This window comes from Mixophyes fleayi, chromosome 2 (assembly GCF_038048845.1).
Source record: "Mixophyes fleayi isolate aMixFle1 chromosome 2, aMixFle1.hap1, whole genome shotgun sequence".
NCBI lineage: Eukaryota > Metazoa > Chordata > Amphibia > Anura > Limnodynastidae > Mixophyes > Mixophyes fleayi.
The window spans coordinates 69,133,431-69,147,043 of record NC_134403.1 but is presented as its reverse complement, the minus strand read 5'-3'; the positions used below and the strand labels follow the sequence as shown (position 1 = coordinate 69,147,043).

The window sequence follows — 13,613 nt, the reverse complement described above, 5'->3', positions numbered from 1 at the left end:
TGTGTCGTTTTGTTTTGCTTATTATGATTTTACGCTTTCGACAGCTTTGAATGGGTGGATGTAAAATATTATATCAGTGATACCAAAGTTTAATCAAGTGAGCTGCCTCTATTATGAAGGTTTATGACTCCTCTGACCGCTGTTCATGTTGCTTGTGCAATTCTCTCGTTGTCAGTCACCCTGAGTAGAGCTCTTGAACTGGCCTACTCGTGTAGCTCCAGTAGCACTCAGGCTACATATAAAATCTTTAACTATATAATTCCAGCACCCTTCCGCCTACCTATAAAAAACTTATTAGACTTTTAAAAAGCAGAGTAAAAGGCCAGATCGTTATTCCCCAATCTGTTTACATATGAACGTAACATCATGTTAAATATTATTAAACAGTAACTTTCTAGATTACCCGCTTAAACTCGGTGCCACAACGACAACAAAAAAAAAAAAAATAGGAGAGTGGAATAATTTGGAGTCTGGAGGCAGCCCTGGCAGGAAGCAACTTAAATTAGGAATGCGGCCTTCTATTATTGTCCAAACCTGACATTTCTCTTGACTGAGACTATAAATAATTATGTCAACTATTCTAACTTGGAAGTCAGATGCAAATGCAACAAACACAGCTTTACTCTAAAATCATGTTTTCAAGACTGCATTTAGAGCCATTGATGGAGAATGAGCTTCGGATTTTACTTACATATGCCTTATTCTATATTACATTGATTTAAAAAAAAAAAAAAAAAAAATAGATATCGCTTTGTAAGGGTTCAAGGGATGAACTGCCATTGTGTTATAGATGGACCTAATTCCTCCAGGAGAACCTAAATAATCGTAAGTATTATTACTTAAATAATACCTAAATATATATTTGCAAATAGAAGAATATATATATATCTGCTTTTAGATCCACTTTGAATATACTTTGGCCCAGGGCGATATGTGAGATTTTTTTTTTGTTACGTAACCACAACACACACAAAAGCAAGTATAGTGCACTCTTCTATATTTACATAGAGCTGTTCTACAAGCATAACAGAACAATACTGAACATTTTTTTGTGACAAGAATAAAATACATAAATATATACATCCAGGAGACTTTCAATACTATAACAAAACATACTGGTAATTTCCGATTTGAATTATACAAAATATGCACTCACAAACTTCTTAAAATAAAAATTAACACTGGATAAGTATAAGTTACAAAATAAAATACAAAAAAAAAATATTCAAGTACTTTCTTGTTTTTTTTTTGTTGGATTTTTTATCCTTAAAGACAGAGAAGAGAAACATTTCAATTGCATTTTTAAAAAGCGTGTGCTTTCAAAATGCGTGTGTGTTTATAACTATTCTAAACACAGACTTCAACATTCATAGTCATTAGAAGTTTATTGTATAATGTAATGTTTGAGCCCACAGCAAAATGTTTTCTTCATCTCTCTGTGATATCGAGGTTATTGATAAGAGTGTGTGTAATTCTCTAGGACTGTTCCTTGTCGCTTTTTTCCTTATTCATTTTCTTCATTTTCATCCTTCTGTTTTGAAACCAAATTTTAACTTGCCGTTCAGTGAGATTGAGAACCCTGGCGACCTCATAACGCCGGTCCCTGGTTAGGTACATATTAAATAAAAATTCCTTTTCCAGTTCCAAAGTCTGATATTTTGTATAAGGACACCTTTTCTTCCGCGTGGAACGAGCGTGAATCCAATTTGCCACTGGGTTATCTGGAGCAAGAAGGAGACAGAAAGGGTTAATTATATATATATAAATATATATCCTCTTTATTGTAATGTACTTCATGTTTGGATTTCTGCTTATTAGGGTCTTTCTAATAAAGAAATAGCGCCATATTTTATTTCCCATCATCTGACAAAAATAGATCCTTTAGGAGATCTATTTATTTGAATATGTTACTAGAATAAATTATAAATGTGTACAGACATTTCTTGTGGCTTAAATTGATATGGCCACTTAAAGGCATTTAGCACATGAGTAGCAGAAGCCATTGTAAGCCTACAATAATAAAAATAAACGGTGTTCTCACAAGGCCATGAAAGGCTTTAACAAGTTCTATTTCCTCCACAGACCTTTAACCCATTCTCCCTCAATATAAATTAATAAAACTTTATTTTTCTTTCTTCCACTACATATTTTTATCATTACTATCTATGTGGGCCGATTAGGAAGGTTTGTGGCTGTTTATAAACAGTACAGACTACTTGCTAATGCTGAAAGCAATCAGCAGCATTTTAAAAAATAAAATAAACCAGTTTAATATCAATTGAAAATAAAACGTGTAATATTTACCATATTTTAGCATTCACGTTGTGTGAGCCTTTAAACGCCCTGCTAGATTTCTCAAAATATATCTTTAAGGGAAATAATTTTTCAAATAGCAATAAATCATTCACTATGGGTACATGCTTATGTGTATGCGTCCTGCTTAATATAATTACATAGCATGGGCTGTATCTGTATAATTTGAAGTTTTATAGTACAGCAGTTTATAATAGTGCTAATAAAATGTGTGACTGCCAGGTGTCCTCTCTTACTCACTGTGCTTTGTTATCGGCACATTGATGATAGATCAATTGCACAGGCGTCTATTAAACCTAAGTATGAGACCAGGAAGGTTTAACTTTAAAGATGACACAATTAAGGAAGCACTGTGTGAATCTGATCTCCTCTGGTCATAACCATAAAACCACAGCTAATACGTGTTTGTTCAAATGACCAATTGTCCCACACTGCTTAGTGCCTGCGAGGACATTCCTCCCTTAGCATTCAATCTTATGGGACACTGATATAAAGAAAGTGCACCCCAGCATATACAGATAATGAATGTAAAATAATAGGGATGTGGTTTTAGCAGACAGGCAGGTTGATGAGCCAGTGCTAGGTGTTTCCTCTCTGCTGAGGCTGCATCAATCCTTGGGACCCATTTTAGCTGCAGTGTTCGTTACATTCTGGGTTATTAAAGAGACATGTGTGTGTGATATTGTGTCCCTGAGCTTTGGCTGGGTGTCACATTGCACATGGGAAATAAATGGCTTGTAGGCTGAGCACACATGCTTGCCTGCTCTAATAGAATCCTTCCTATAGCCTCTGTGTCTGTTTAATTCACCCAGGTCTTCCTGCAGGCTGTGTGTTTTAGGGCAGGGCCCTGCTAAGGAGGTAATTTCATTTTATGGAGGACTCTAGTACATGCTATAATTCCTCCTCCCCCCTCTCCGGTTGTAAACAAGAATGACTCTAACTTACTCGGGTCCAATTCAGACTTGTCCTCTTTGTGTTTGCTAGAAAGGATGGTCTCAGATTCCGGGGAGGGAATAGTGTGCAGAGGTGGCCTGTCTCTGAGGTCGCCGGGAGATCCATACATATAATCCGGATAGCTGCGACCATCGCTGGGGCCACACTCCCTTCTGCTTGGGAAAGCGTCAGGCTTGAGCCCGTAGTGCCTGCTGCTTGCTGCAAACCCTGGGAATGACACGGTCCCTGAGATGGGCTCCAGCCAAGTGCGCATATATCTTGCATCTGTGCCCAAGTGTGGCTGGTGGTGGGTATATGGATGATAAACCACTGAAGACTGGGAATGCACAGGACCCCAGGAGGTGGTAAAAACTGCAGGTTTCGGGGCAAAACTGCAAGAAGGAAAATCTCCACAGTCCGGCACTAATCCTGACGGTCTTGCAGTTGCTGGGTGAGCCCCAGTGGTGGGGAACCTTGAAGCCAAGAGGTCTTCACTCTCATGGCTGATCAGAGAGTCCACATAATAGTTGCTGATAGGACCAGACGCAGACATTGTTTCCTCTTCTTTTACATTCATAAGATTATTGTATGAACTGTATGTGTACTTTTTATCTGCTCATAGAACAATCAGGGCAGGTAATTATTTTTTCAGCCTCTCATGCTTATCATTGGCTGTCGCGTCCCACGTGATTGTATTTACAAAAAAAAAAAAATACAGTGTAGATCAATGCGCAAGTCCCATTACCCTCTATCCCTAATAGAAACTGAACGGTCTGGTTCTCATAAAACTCATCATATGATGTGAAAATCAAAGGAGTGGACCTCCTGGACCTCATTAAACACTGGTGCATTTCTCGACTTTTAGGGGTTTTGTGAAGAAACTTGGGAAAATGTGAGTGGAAGGAACGTGGGAATCACGGAAGGGGACTATTTCTTGACGCAATCCATCTCTGTCTGTTCTCTGTAATGCTGCCAGAATACTAGCATGGATATATAGTACAGTCCAGGACATAGCTTTTCATTAGAAATACATTATGATTTCTGGATTTCGTTTATAATCACTTAGCAAGAATCTGCTTCCTGCTATTTATGCTGAAAACTGGTATGAAATAAACTGGGTACTCTATGCATTGCTTTCACTTTTACTGTGCTGTCTTATTTTATCTGCCTGTCTATGTACCGAGGTTTATTATAAATACACAATGTACCAGTTGGTATATTTCTTTACAAATCAGCAGGCATTGAAGCCCAGGCAAGTGGAAGCCAGTGAAGTTTGAAAAGGGGGGAAAAGAACTCAGGGAGACACATTTACACAGAATAAAAGTGTTAAGCTACTCCCATCTTTCAATGGATGTCTGTATTCGTCTGGTAAAGCTTGGATGTTTTTATGTCCTTCAATAAAAAATTTACGAGGCTCATTCGATTGTTCATAAACGTGTCGTTCATTAAACAAAACTGTAAGGTTGGATTTCAACTGTAAAAAAAATAAAAGTTATTGCAAAGTTCCCCATTCATTTTCTGAGGGTTAGAAGACAAACTGCAAAAGATTTTCATGGGAATTATGCACTCAAACAACTTCCAGTGCCACCGTTGCTTGCATTTGGCGCTGTCATTAAATTGCCCCTTTTATTGTGGGAAGAAATTCCTTCACATTTAACAGAGAGAGACCCGGGCAGAAACAGCAATTAAAGACACACAAGTGTGGAGATATCGTGGATGGAGTGTATGGTGGAAATAAAAATATATACTGATTTTACTCTGCCAAAATTATGGACATAAAAGACCAATTTATTACTTAACAAATCTATTTTTATTGTTGCAACAGGAAGCCAGATACCAGTAAATAATTTCGGATTGTATAACATACTTCAATAGATTTTCGTTGTCGTGGTGTGATGTGTAGTGTATACTTTCCTTTCAGAGCACCACATCCTCAGCACAGGGGCAAGTATGCATAGATAATGACGAATACATTGAAATCTGCAAGATTTACGCTTCCACAGAGGAAACCCAAACGCGAGACATTTATAAGAATGAAATAAGCTTAAAGAGCATATAAAACAATTGAAGAGCCATAATTAAATGTATATTTAATGTGTGCCATATAAATACAGTATCATCAGAATATATATATATATATATATATATATATATATACATACATAAACCTAAAAGCTGCCTCACTGTTCAAATTGTGTTATTAATTCATATCATCCCCACTGTGTTAGACCAAAACAATCAGACTCTTCTCTTGCATTCTGTCACTACAAGGATTATCTGAGGTTCGCTCATTTGCAGATCATAGAATAATATGTAGTAAAGAATATATTATGAGACATTACTCAACCTCGTAACTGTTCAGCATCCTTTATTCCTATTCTCGTGTGTATACAACAGGAAATAAAATAATATCTCAATAATATTTTCTATCTATTCAAAAATGTCTAGAAAACAAAATCTGTGTTAATTGTATTCCTGTTATTCGTATTTAGCAAGCAACATTCAAAACCGCCTATGTATCCATATGCAGACATGGCATCAAACCTGAATCAGTAGAACATACCATATAGCACCGACTAAAGCAAGCTATTTATTTAGATAAACATAATTGCTACACAGTATTTCAATCCAGAAGCAAGGCTTTCACAACTGTTTTAGCACGCTACATACTGTGTATAGCAAATCTAGTAGAGGAAATAGCAAACAGACACATATTCATCTCCCACGATCACAATATATTTAAACATTAGCATCATTTGAAAATACATTTCGATGAGCAGAACACAATAACTCGCCCACCCCACAGAACAGCTGTAGGGCGTAATATACATTTTTGGTTACATACTATCGTGATATATTTAGCAGAACTTAACTCTCCAGCATGAGTAAGAAAAATGAAACACAGACTAAACAATGCCACATCAATATCAATGAACGAGCTCTTTAAACAAATGCATAGCGATACAACACAGAAATAAACTCAAATGTGATCACAGTACCTTAAATTTTGAATCTGGGTGCCTCAGGACAGAATCTGATGTTGAGGAAGATCGTCTATATCTGTAGACTGCTTCTCGCCTAGTGTTTTGCATATATGCATATCCAATGTGTTATTTTCTTACAGGCCTCTAATGAACACATCCAGTTGCCTTCTCCTGGGTCTGTGCTAGCTGCTGAATTCATTTACCAAATACAGGTCACCACCAAAGCAGCACTGAAAATATGAAGAGTCCTTTTTACATGTGGAATCCCCTGTATTTTTATTGCAACTTTCTCTCTTGGTTTATTCATGTTGAAATGCTACTGTCATGTTGGAGATGATGCCCACTCATTCCCCTCTGTCTTTCCTCTATATATTACGTCCTTGGAAGTTTTTATATATCTGTTTCCTTAACAAACCTATGATGTATACAGTAGGGATATTTTCAGTGATTTTAGATAGCTGATTTTGTAAGAGGCTAGTTTAAAAAAAAGAAATACTCAGGGATTTTAAAGATGGGAGGCACAATCATCTTGGGAGGAAAAAAAAAAATACCAAAATAGTCCTGAAGACACAGGCCTGGAGGAATAGAAAGCAAACTCATTGAAGTGAAGGCCCCTTTCCCTCCCCATTTGCAGGTTTTATGAGTTTACACGGGGAAGCTCTGAAAATTGCAGATGGATGGGGGAGAGAAAAGAGTCACCTCAATATAATATCCTGTTAATGGGAGCCATAGCACCCTTTGTCCCAGAGATTTCCAAAGGACTGTCAGTGATCTGGTTTATCCATCATGGGCTGTTGGACTGCAGGCAGCAGACACATTCACGCCATACTTGACAGACAGACAAATGCGCTCTCCAAACACCCATTTTGTGGCTTGGCTGTCTCCATGGTATGGTTCAATAAACACCGTCAAGTTCGGTTTAATACATAAACATTTTTTTTTTTTTCTGTATTTTTGGAGATAATGGGATATTTAGTGCAATATTTTAAACAAACATATATGTTACCAGATACACAGTCCGGAGGCATAGCCCGCTCAGCGTAATCAAGGTAATTAAACAGTTGTTCCACGACTTGGTGAAATGTCCTGTCCTTGTGTCGTCTGGGAGATTAGAATCCCGACATATTTTCAATTATTGCGTACTTAGTTTGTGTTTCTTGTGTCAATTGTCATAATTAATGTTATTTTTTTGCTACAGTAAGACTGCTTTTATTTATTTATTTATTCATGTATTTATAATCAGGCCAGGGTAATTTTTTTAAGTTGTTCCTGCGTCTTTAATTGTTCCAAAGATTACTGGTAGCCGAGATAGCTTGACGCTAGACAGATATACAGACAGATGAAAAAATAAAGGTAGAGATAGATAGATAGATAGATAGAAAGATAGATAGATAGATAGGATATAGAGAGAGATTGAGAGAGAGAGAGAGAGAGAGAGAGAGAGAGAGAGAGAGAGAGAGAAAGAGAGAGAAAAAGACCTATATACTGTACCTAATTTATTCTCGTCCTGTGTTGGCCTACATATGTGTGAGTTTAAAACCGTTATTTAAAAGAAGGTTAAACAATGTTTAATTGACTTACTTTGAAACACTAGTCCACAGCCACTGTCTCCTTCATTAAATCCCTAATGTATATCGCCAACAGTAAGACACAGATATATTAGTGACCTTAAATATACGATTGTGCATGAATAAAAGATCTGGCGAGCATCATATAAACATTTTAGTTGCAATAAACCAGCCAACAGAGGAACTTTACAGTATTTACTAGTATCCAGCCAGGAAACGGCCTGAGTATTGATACACAGGACCAAACCACAGTGTCTGAAGTGAATAGCACGTACATGTGAGAAAGTACATTGGTAGATTGGTACAATGAAATGACTGCTGTTAGCCATCTAGCAGACAGAGAATGTTCTGTTTGTGGGGGGTTAGGAAGTACACAAGACACTAACTATCAAAGGAAAAGACCACAGAAGACTTGGAGATAATACTGCAGCCATAAAGTTCCACTACCTGCTCCTGCAATGGACTCAAGTCCCCTAGAGGGAATTTTCATGTGAAATGACTTTGGATTCCAGACTAATTTTAGTGGTGTTGAGACCGGTGTACTAAAAATTCCTAAGTGCAATTACTGCCTAGGACCAATTTACTTAACAGCCCCAAGTTCCCTTTCAAATTTACTTGTAAAATCTTTTTTTTTTCTCTGAACTCAGGCTCAGATTGTAGACTTCCCCCACTCAGCTATGCGAGGCCGAGAACACGTTGCTTTGTTTAATACACTATCACAACAAAGCTGAATGGAACTCTGCACTTGAATTGTTATTGTCTTTGTAGTTAGTAGTATGTGCTCTAAAGAGTTATGAAATCCTTCCTTTTTCTCACTGATGAGTGACAGTGAAGATTAACATCTAAAATGACAAAAAGAACCTCAAAGAGCTCAAATCGTTGATTCCTACAAGGATAACAGCTTCCAGCAAGTAAACAAGATATCTCTTTCTGCCAAATGTGAAAAAAAATAGAAAGTAGAAGAAATAGACGAAACTGAGTTCTGTATTTAATATTTGCAAGTTCACTCTCTTCCGCATAATTGTTCCCTATATAGCTACGTGTATGTATGAAGGCATAGCCATTTGTAAATTATACTATATACACATGATCTTACAGTCTATGAATTACAAGTATACACGAATATGCCTGAATACAGGTGTTTTTCCTCTATTGATACGTTTGTCTGTATTGAGTGATTGCATGAGTTGAAATAAACCCATGTATGACTATAGTGTGTGTGTGTGTGTGTGTGTGTATGGTCTTATGTGTTGGACGTATGTGTGTATGGCTGAACGGATTTTGGGTATTGTGTATGTAAGCTGAGATAGATGATTATATCTATATTTATCTATTTGGTTTGAGAGTCAATGTGTATTTTTGTTGCTGTGTATTGAGCATGTGTATATGGAGAAACTATGTTTGTTTTTTTGTATGCAGTATTTGTATATATTGAGTGAAACAGTGTATGGATTTTGTATATTGTATTGTGTATTATATGTTAAAGTAAACTAACATAAGTATACTTTTGTTTGTGAGTGTGTTTTTGCTGCATCTATATATTTGTAAGTGACTGTACATGTTTTGTGTGCTTACTCTATGTATATATTGAACTTTACACTTGTTGTGTATGGTCTGTTAGGTGAGTGTTAATATTATATAGAAATATCTGTGTATTATATATGTATTTATCGGTGTATGTGGATGCTTTTCAGACAGTAAAGAACTAACATATTTTTATTTTCTCGACAGAATTTCAGGTTAAATAATATTGCAGAATGCAATATACATACATAAAGTCATTCTATATCCAAGATCAAGCTATGCATACTCTATTTTTCAAAAGCTCATATGCATGTCCAAGAAATATACACTGATTTTCACGTGAAACAACATGCCTTAGGACGTACTTTGCGGACTGTACAAAATTATAATGGTCTTATTTGTAGGCTACAGGCCTTGAAACCTTTCAGACGTTTCAGGATGACTATAATATGAAATGCAGACAATCCTAAGGAAAATTTCAGCGCAATGTAAAATATACAAATTCTAATGTCCCAATTGTTGTACATCAAAACGAAATGTACCCTGAATTGTGAGAAAATGCGGATACAGATTTACACCGTGGATAATAATGGGATCACATCTTCAGTTGTGCGTCGCCTAATATTGAATAGCTAAGTAGAGGAATAAGGAAACAGCTCACAAGACAATTCTGAAATGCTGCAGAAATGATCATTCTACGTGGAAAATGATCAAACTGTAAAGGGCCACAAAAGAGGGTGCGAGTGATTAGCTTCAATGCTGATATGTACGTTACAAGTGTGAATAGGAGGCATTGAATATATGTAATATAACATGCCTAATAGTAGGTTGTGTACAGCAATTATCTTACCTACATCATCAAGATTGTTGTAACATTTAAGTATTTTTTATCCTAATTAGTTTGTAAAATAATGTGCTTGCATTGACTGTTGTATGCTTTATTTACAATATTAAATGTATTTGAATGAAAGCTCCGATCACTTTTATTGTATAGAGAATATGAATGAAAATCAAAGCTAACATTCAGAAGGAAAAATTCTCAATGCTCTATATAAATTAAGTGATGAATAGTTGCCCGCTGTGAAATATAAAATCTAATTGTAGACATATGGTCGTTAAGAGCTATAAACTATAACTGAGTACAATTGCTGATATATAATCGCTGATATATATATATATATATATATATATATATATATGTATATATATATATATATATATATATATATATATAGAGAGAGAGAGAGAGAGAGAGATAGATATAGATATATATATATATATAACACACACACACCCCCTCATCTGTATAATATATATATATATATATATATATATATATATATATATATATATACACACACACACACAGATGAGAGTGTGTGTGTTATATATATATATATATATATATACACATATATACATATATGTATATATATATATATATATATATATATATATATAAATGGGTGTGGGTGAATATATCTACATCTGTCTATATATATATATATATATATATATATATATATATATATATATATATGTACATATGTATTTAATGGGCTGGATCTCCTAAAAATTGTGAGTCTTGAGGGATCTGAGGCTGGAATACAATTTTGTGTTTAAACGGTGGAAAACAATCTGTAATTAACCTAGAACACAGTTCAAAATAGAGCCATATGCACTGACTATATATATATATATATATATATATATATATATATATATATATATCAAATGAATCTTGATGTGTTCTTTTGCAGTTAAAATTAATATTAATTTTTGTGACGTGGAGACAGGTCTGATAATTCGGCCAAAATATAAGAAAAAAGATCAAAATTCAATTTCAGGCGCGTTCTGCACAAACAGTTGAAAAACAGGACTTTCATGTTTGAAAGATGTATTGATGAATATAAAGTTCACAGCTGTTTCAAATGCCATTCTGATCATCTTTGAAATTGTGCCACGTTTATTTCTGGAAATAGCAATTACTGCAAATATAAACACAGTACTCACAAACTATAACTAAATCTACACTGATGCATATAAACTATACATAATGACCGATGATAATAGAAATGCTGTCTGCTACACACTGGCAAATTTAATAGAGGGTCTCTTAAGCAGATCACCTCCTCAGCTAAGGTGGACTAAGGATACAGTTCCACAATGCCACAGATGCCCAGGCTTGTGAACGCCTTCTTGCTGCGAAATCTAATATTTCTATATAAAACCCTTCATTTCCTCAAGCATGTCAACCAAGGCACGAAATGAACCATTTAACAGCTATTTAAATACGACCCCAGTTCTCACTGCCAGTAAACATTGCTGTTTCGTTGAGTTCCGGTTTAGAGCCTATAACTAAATAATTTAATAGGATTTCTGAAGGAAGAGTCCTTTTGTCTGGCCACAATAATTTGAGGAGCCTCCTTCTGCCAATAAACAAAAGCAAGGAGAGCAGATGAGACTACAGCTGTATGTCTGGGGCTCTGGGACTCAGAGACTAGATTCCTTGGCTCCCTTCCCTTCCTTCCCCGGTACTGGCACTCTTACAGGATATTTTCACTCGCCCTCTTAGGAAGCCACTTGCAGAGCCTGCAGTATTTAACGGAAATCGTTGTTCTTGATGAAGACGAACTGACGTAATTAAGGCAGTTTCTTGTTGCCGCGTTAAAACAGTCAATCCCAACAACATGAAACTACCTAAACCACGGATCAGTTGGGTGAAAAGATGCAACATCCACAATCCCTTGTCAGATAAAAGGAGGAGGGAGCAAAAAATAAAACATAAATAAAAGAGAAAGAAATGGATGTAAATACTAGCATATTCCTCCTGTGAGGCTGCCTAACACACGGGAGCAAAGCTTGCAGTCCTCAGCCTATACCACTTGCAAAATGCTGTCATCTTCAGTGCCTATGGCAGCTTCCAGAAAACGCCTCACAGTCATTTACAGATTTTGATCTCCTTCATTTACTAACCCTTAATAAGGAAAAGGGATGTGCTCATTCACAGCCCCCCCACTCCTCTTTTCCCTCCCCAATTCTTAGATATCCAACTCATATAACAAGGTGGCTCAATCCTATCCTCAACTGATATAAGCAGACACATTTCAGCGTTCATACTGTCTCTCCTCCAAGACAGAATCCACACAAATTGCATTTAACCTGTAATCGCTCGGAAGCTTTCAATTCGGGCTCCCTACTGATGGCTGTAGACAAAACAAGACAAATAGCACTGCATGTATATGAGCGGAGACAGGATGAGCTCAAATAAAGTACATAGAAAGCCAGATAAGGTGTCTTGAAGTCCAATTAATAGAGTCAAAGCCAAACGCTAACCGCATTTACTCTCATAAAACTATAACATTGTTGCATATCAGTGTATACAGTTCAATCCCAACCTACATTCAACTGTCTCTTTAAATCACTGCTGTGCTCATTATACGTCTTAATAAACAGCAAAAATAGGAAACATATTCACAAAGCCGCATATGCTCTTTCAAAATCCTCAAGTCTACGACCATGCACAGTCTGTGCACCTCACCTCCAGTCCAGGCACTCTACAGTAACCATGGCGAGGAAAAATAAAATCAACAACATTTAATAGCACATCAGATAGATAGTGGATCATAAGAGCATGCAACCTTACCTTTCTGACTGCTTGAGGTCGCTTCATCCATTCAATATAGACTTTATTCCTTTGTTCGGCTTGGGGCAATGCTTGGCTATTCCTTGGCATGAAGAGTGGCTGTTTTGTCTTAAAAAGAACACCCAAAGCCATAAGTAGTGTGTATCCAAAGATTGCAGCACAGGCTATGAGTCCCTTCCCTCTTCTGGAGTCACCTTTAAATGCATCTTTTACTGCTGCAGCACATTATATTTGCAGATCATAAAATCCACCTCCAGCGCTTTAGCAAGACTGTCCTGACATTACTGTTTTATGACCTTGACTTATTGTGGTCACCTGGATAATATTTAAATCAAAGTTATGGTCCCTCACTTATATTAAACCCGCTAAGATAGTATCCTAAAAGCCTAACAGGAATAAAACAAACAAACAAATAATAATAATAATAAAATAAAGTAAAACATTGAAAGATGTCTGTCTGAGAACAGGCTTCCTTTGAGATGCAGTGCAAGAATAAGTCAAGTAATCTCAGTTCTATGAAATTTATTTTTTCTCCACAAAGGAAAATACATGCAAAAATTACACATACATAGTGTATTTAAATAACAAACACGAGAAATGTATTTTTTTTTATGGATTATCAATACTTTTTTTTTCTTTTCTTAC

At 36.1% G+C, this 13,613-nt stretch overlaps 1 protein-coding gene across 1 annotated transcript; it reads right to left on the bottom strand.

Annotated features, from left to right (window-relative positions):
- Positions 1-980: 980 nt before the first annotated feature.
- On the bottom strand, positions 981-3,919 carry HOXC9 (homeobox C9). Its single transcript, XM_075197997.1, has 2 exons — positions 3,259-3,919; positions 981-1,721 (listed from the first exon to the last, which is right to left on the bottom strand). Exons 1-2 carry the CDS (start codon positions 3,821-3,823, stop codon positions 1,477-1,479), a joined length of 810 nt encoding a protein of 269 aa, XP_075054098.1. The 5' UTR covers positions 3,824-3,919; the 3' UTR covers positions 981-1,476.
- Positions 3,920-13,613: the final 9,694 nt, after the last annotated feature.

Bases quoted from the DNA above. Each gene is read 5' to 3' on its own strand.
- HOXC9 (XM_075197997.1), bottom strand. From the start codon at position 3,823: ATGAATGTAAAAGAAGAGGAAACAATGTCTGCGTCTGGTCCTATCAGC. The intron at 1,722-3,258 runs GTAAGTTAGAGT...TTCTTGCTCCAG, and splicing joins CAAGTCTGAATTGGACCCGA to ATAACCCAGTGGCAAATTGG.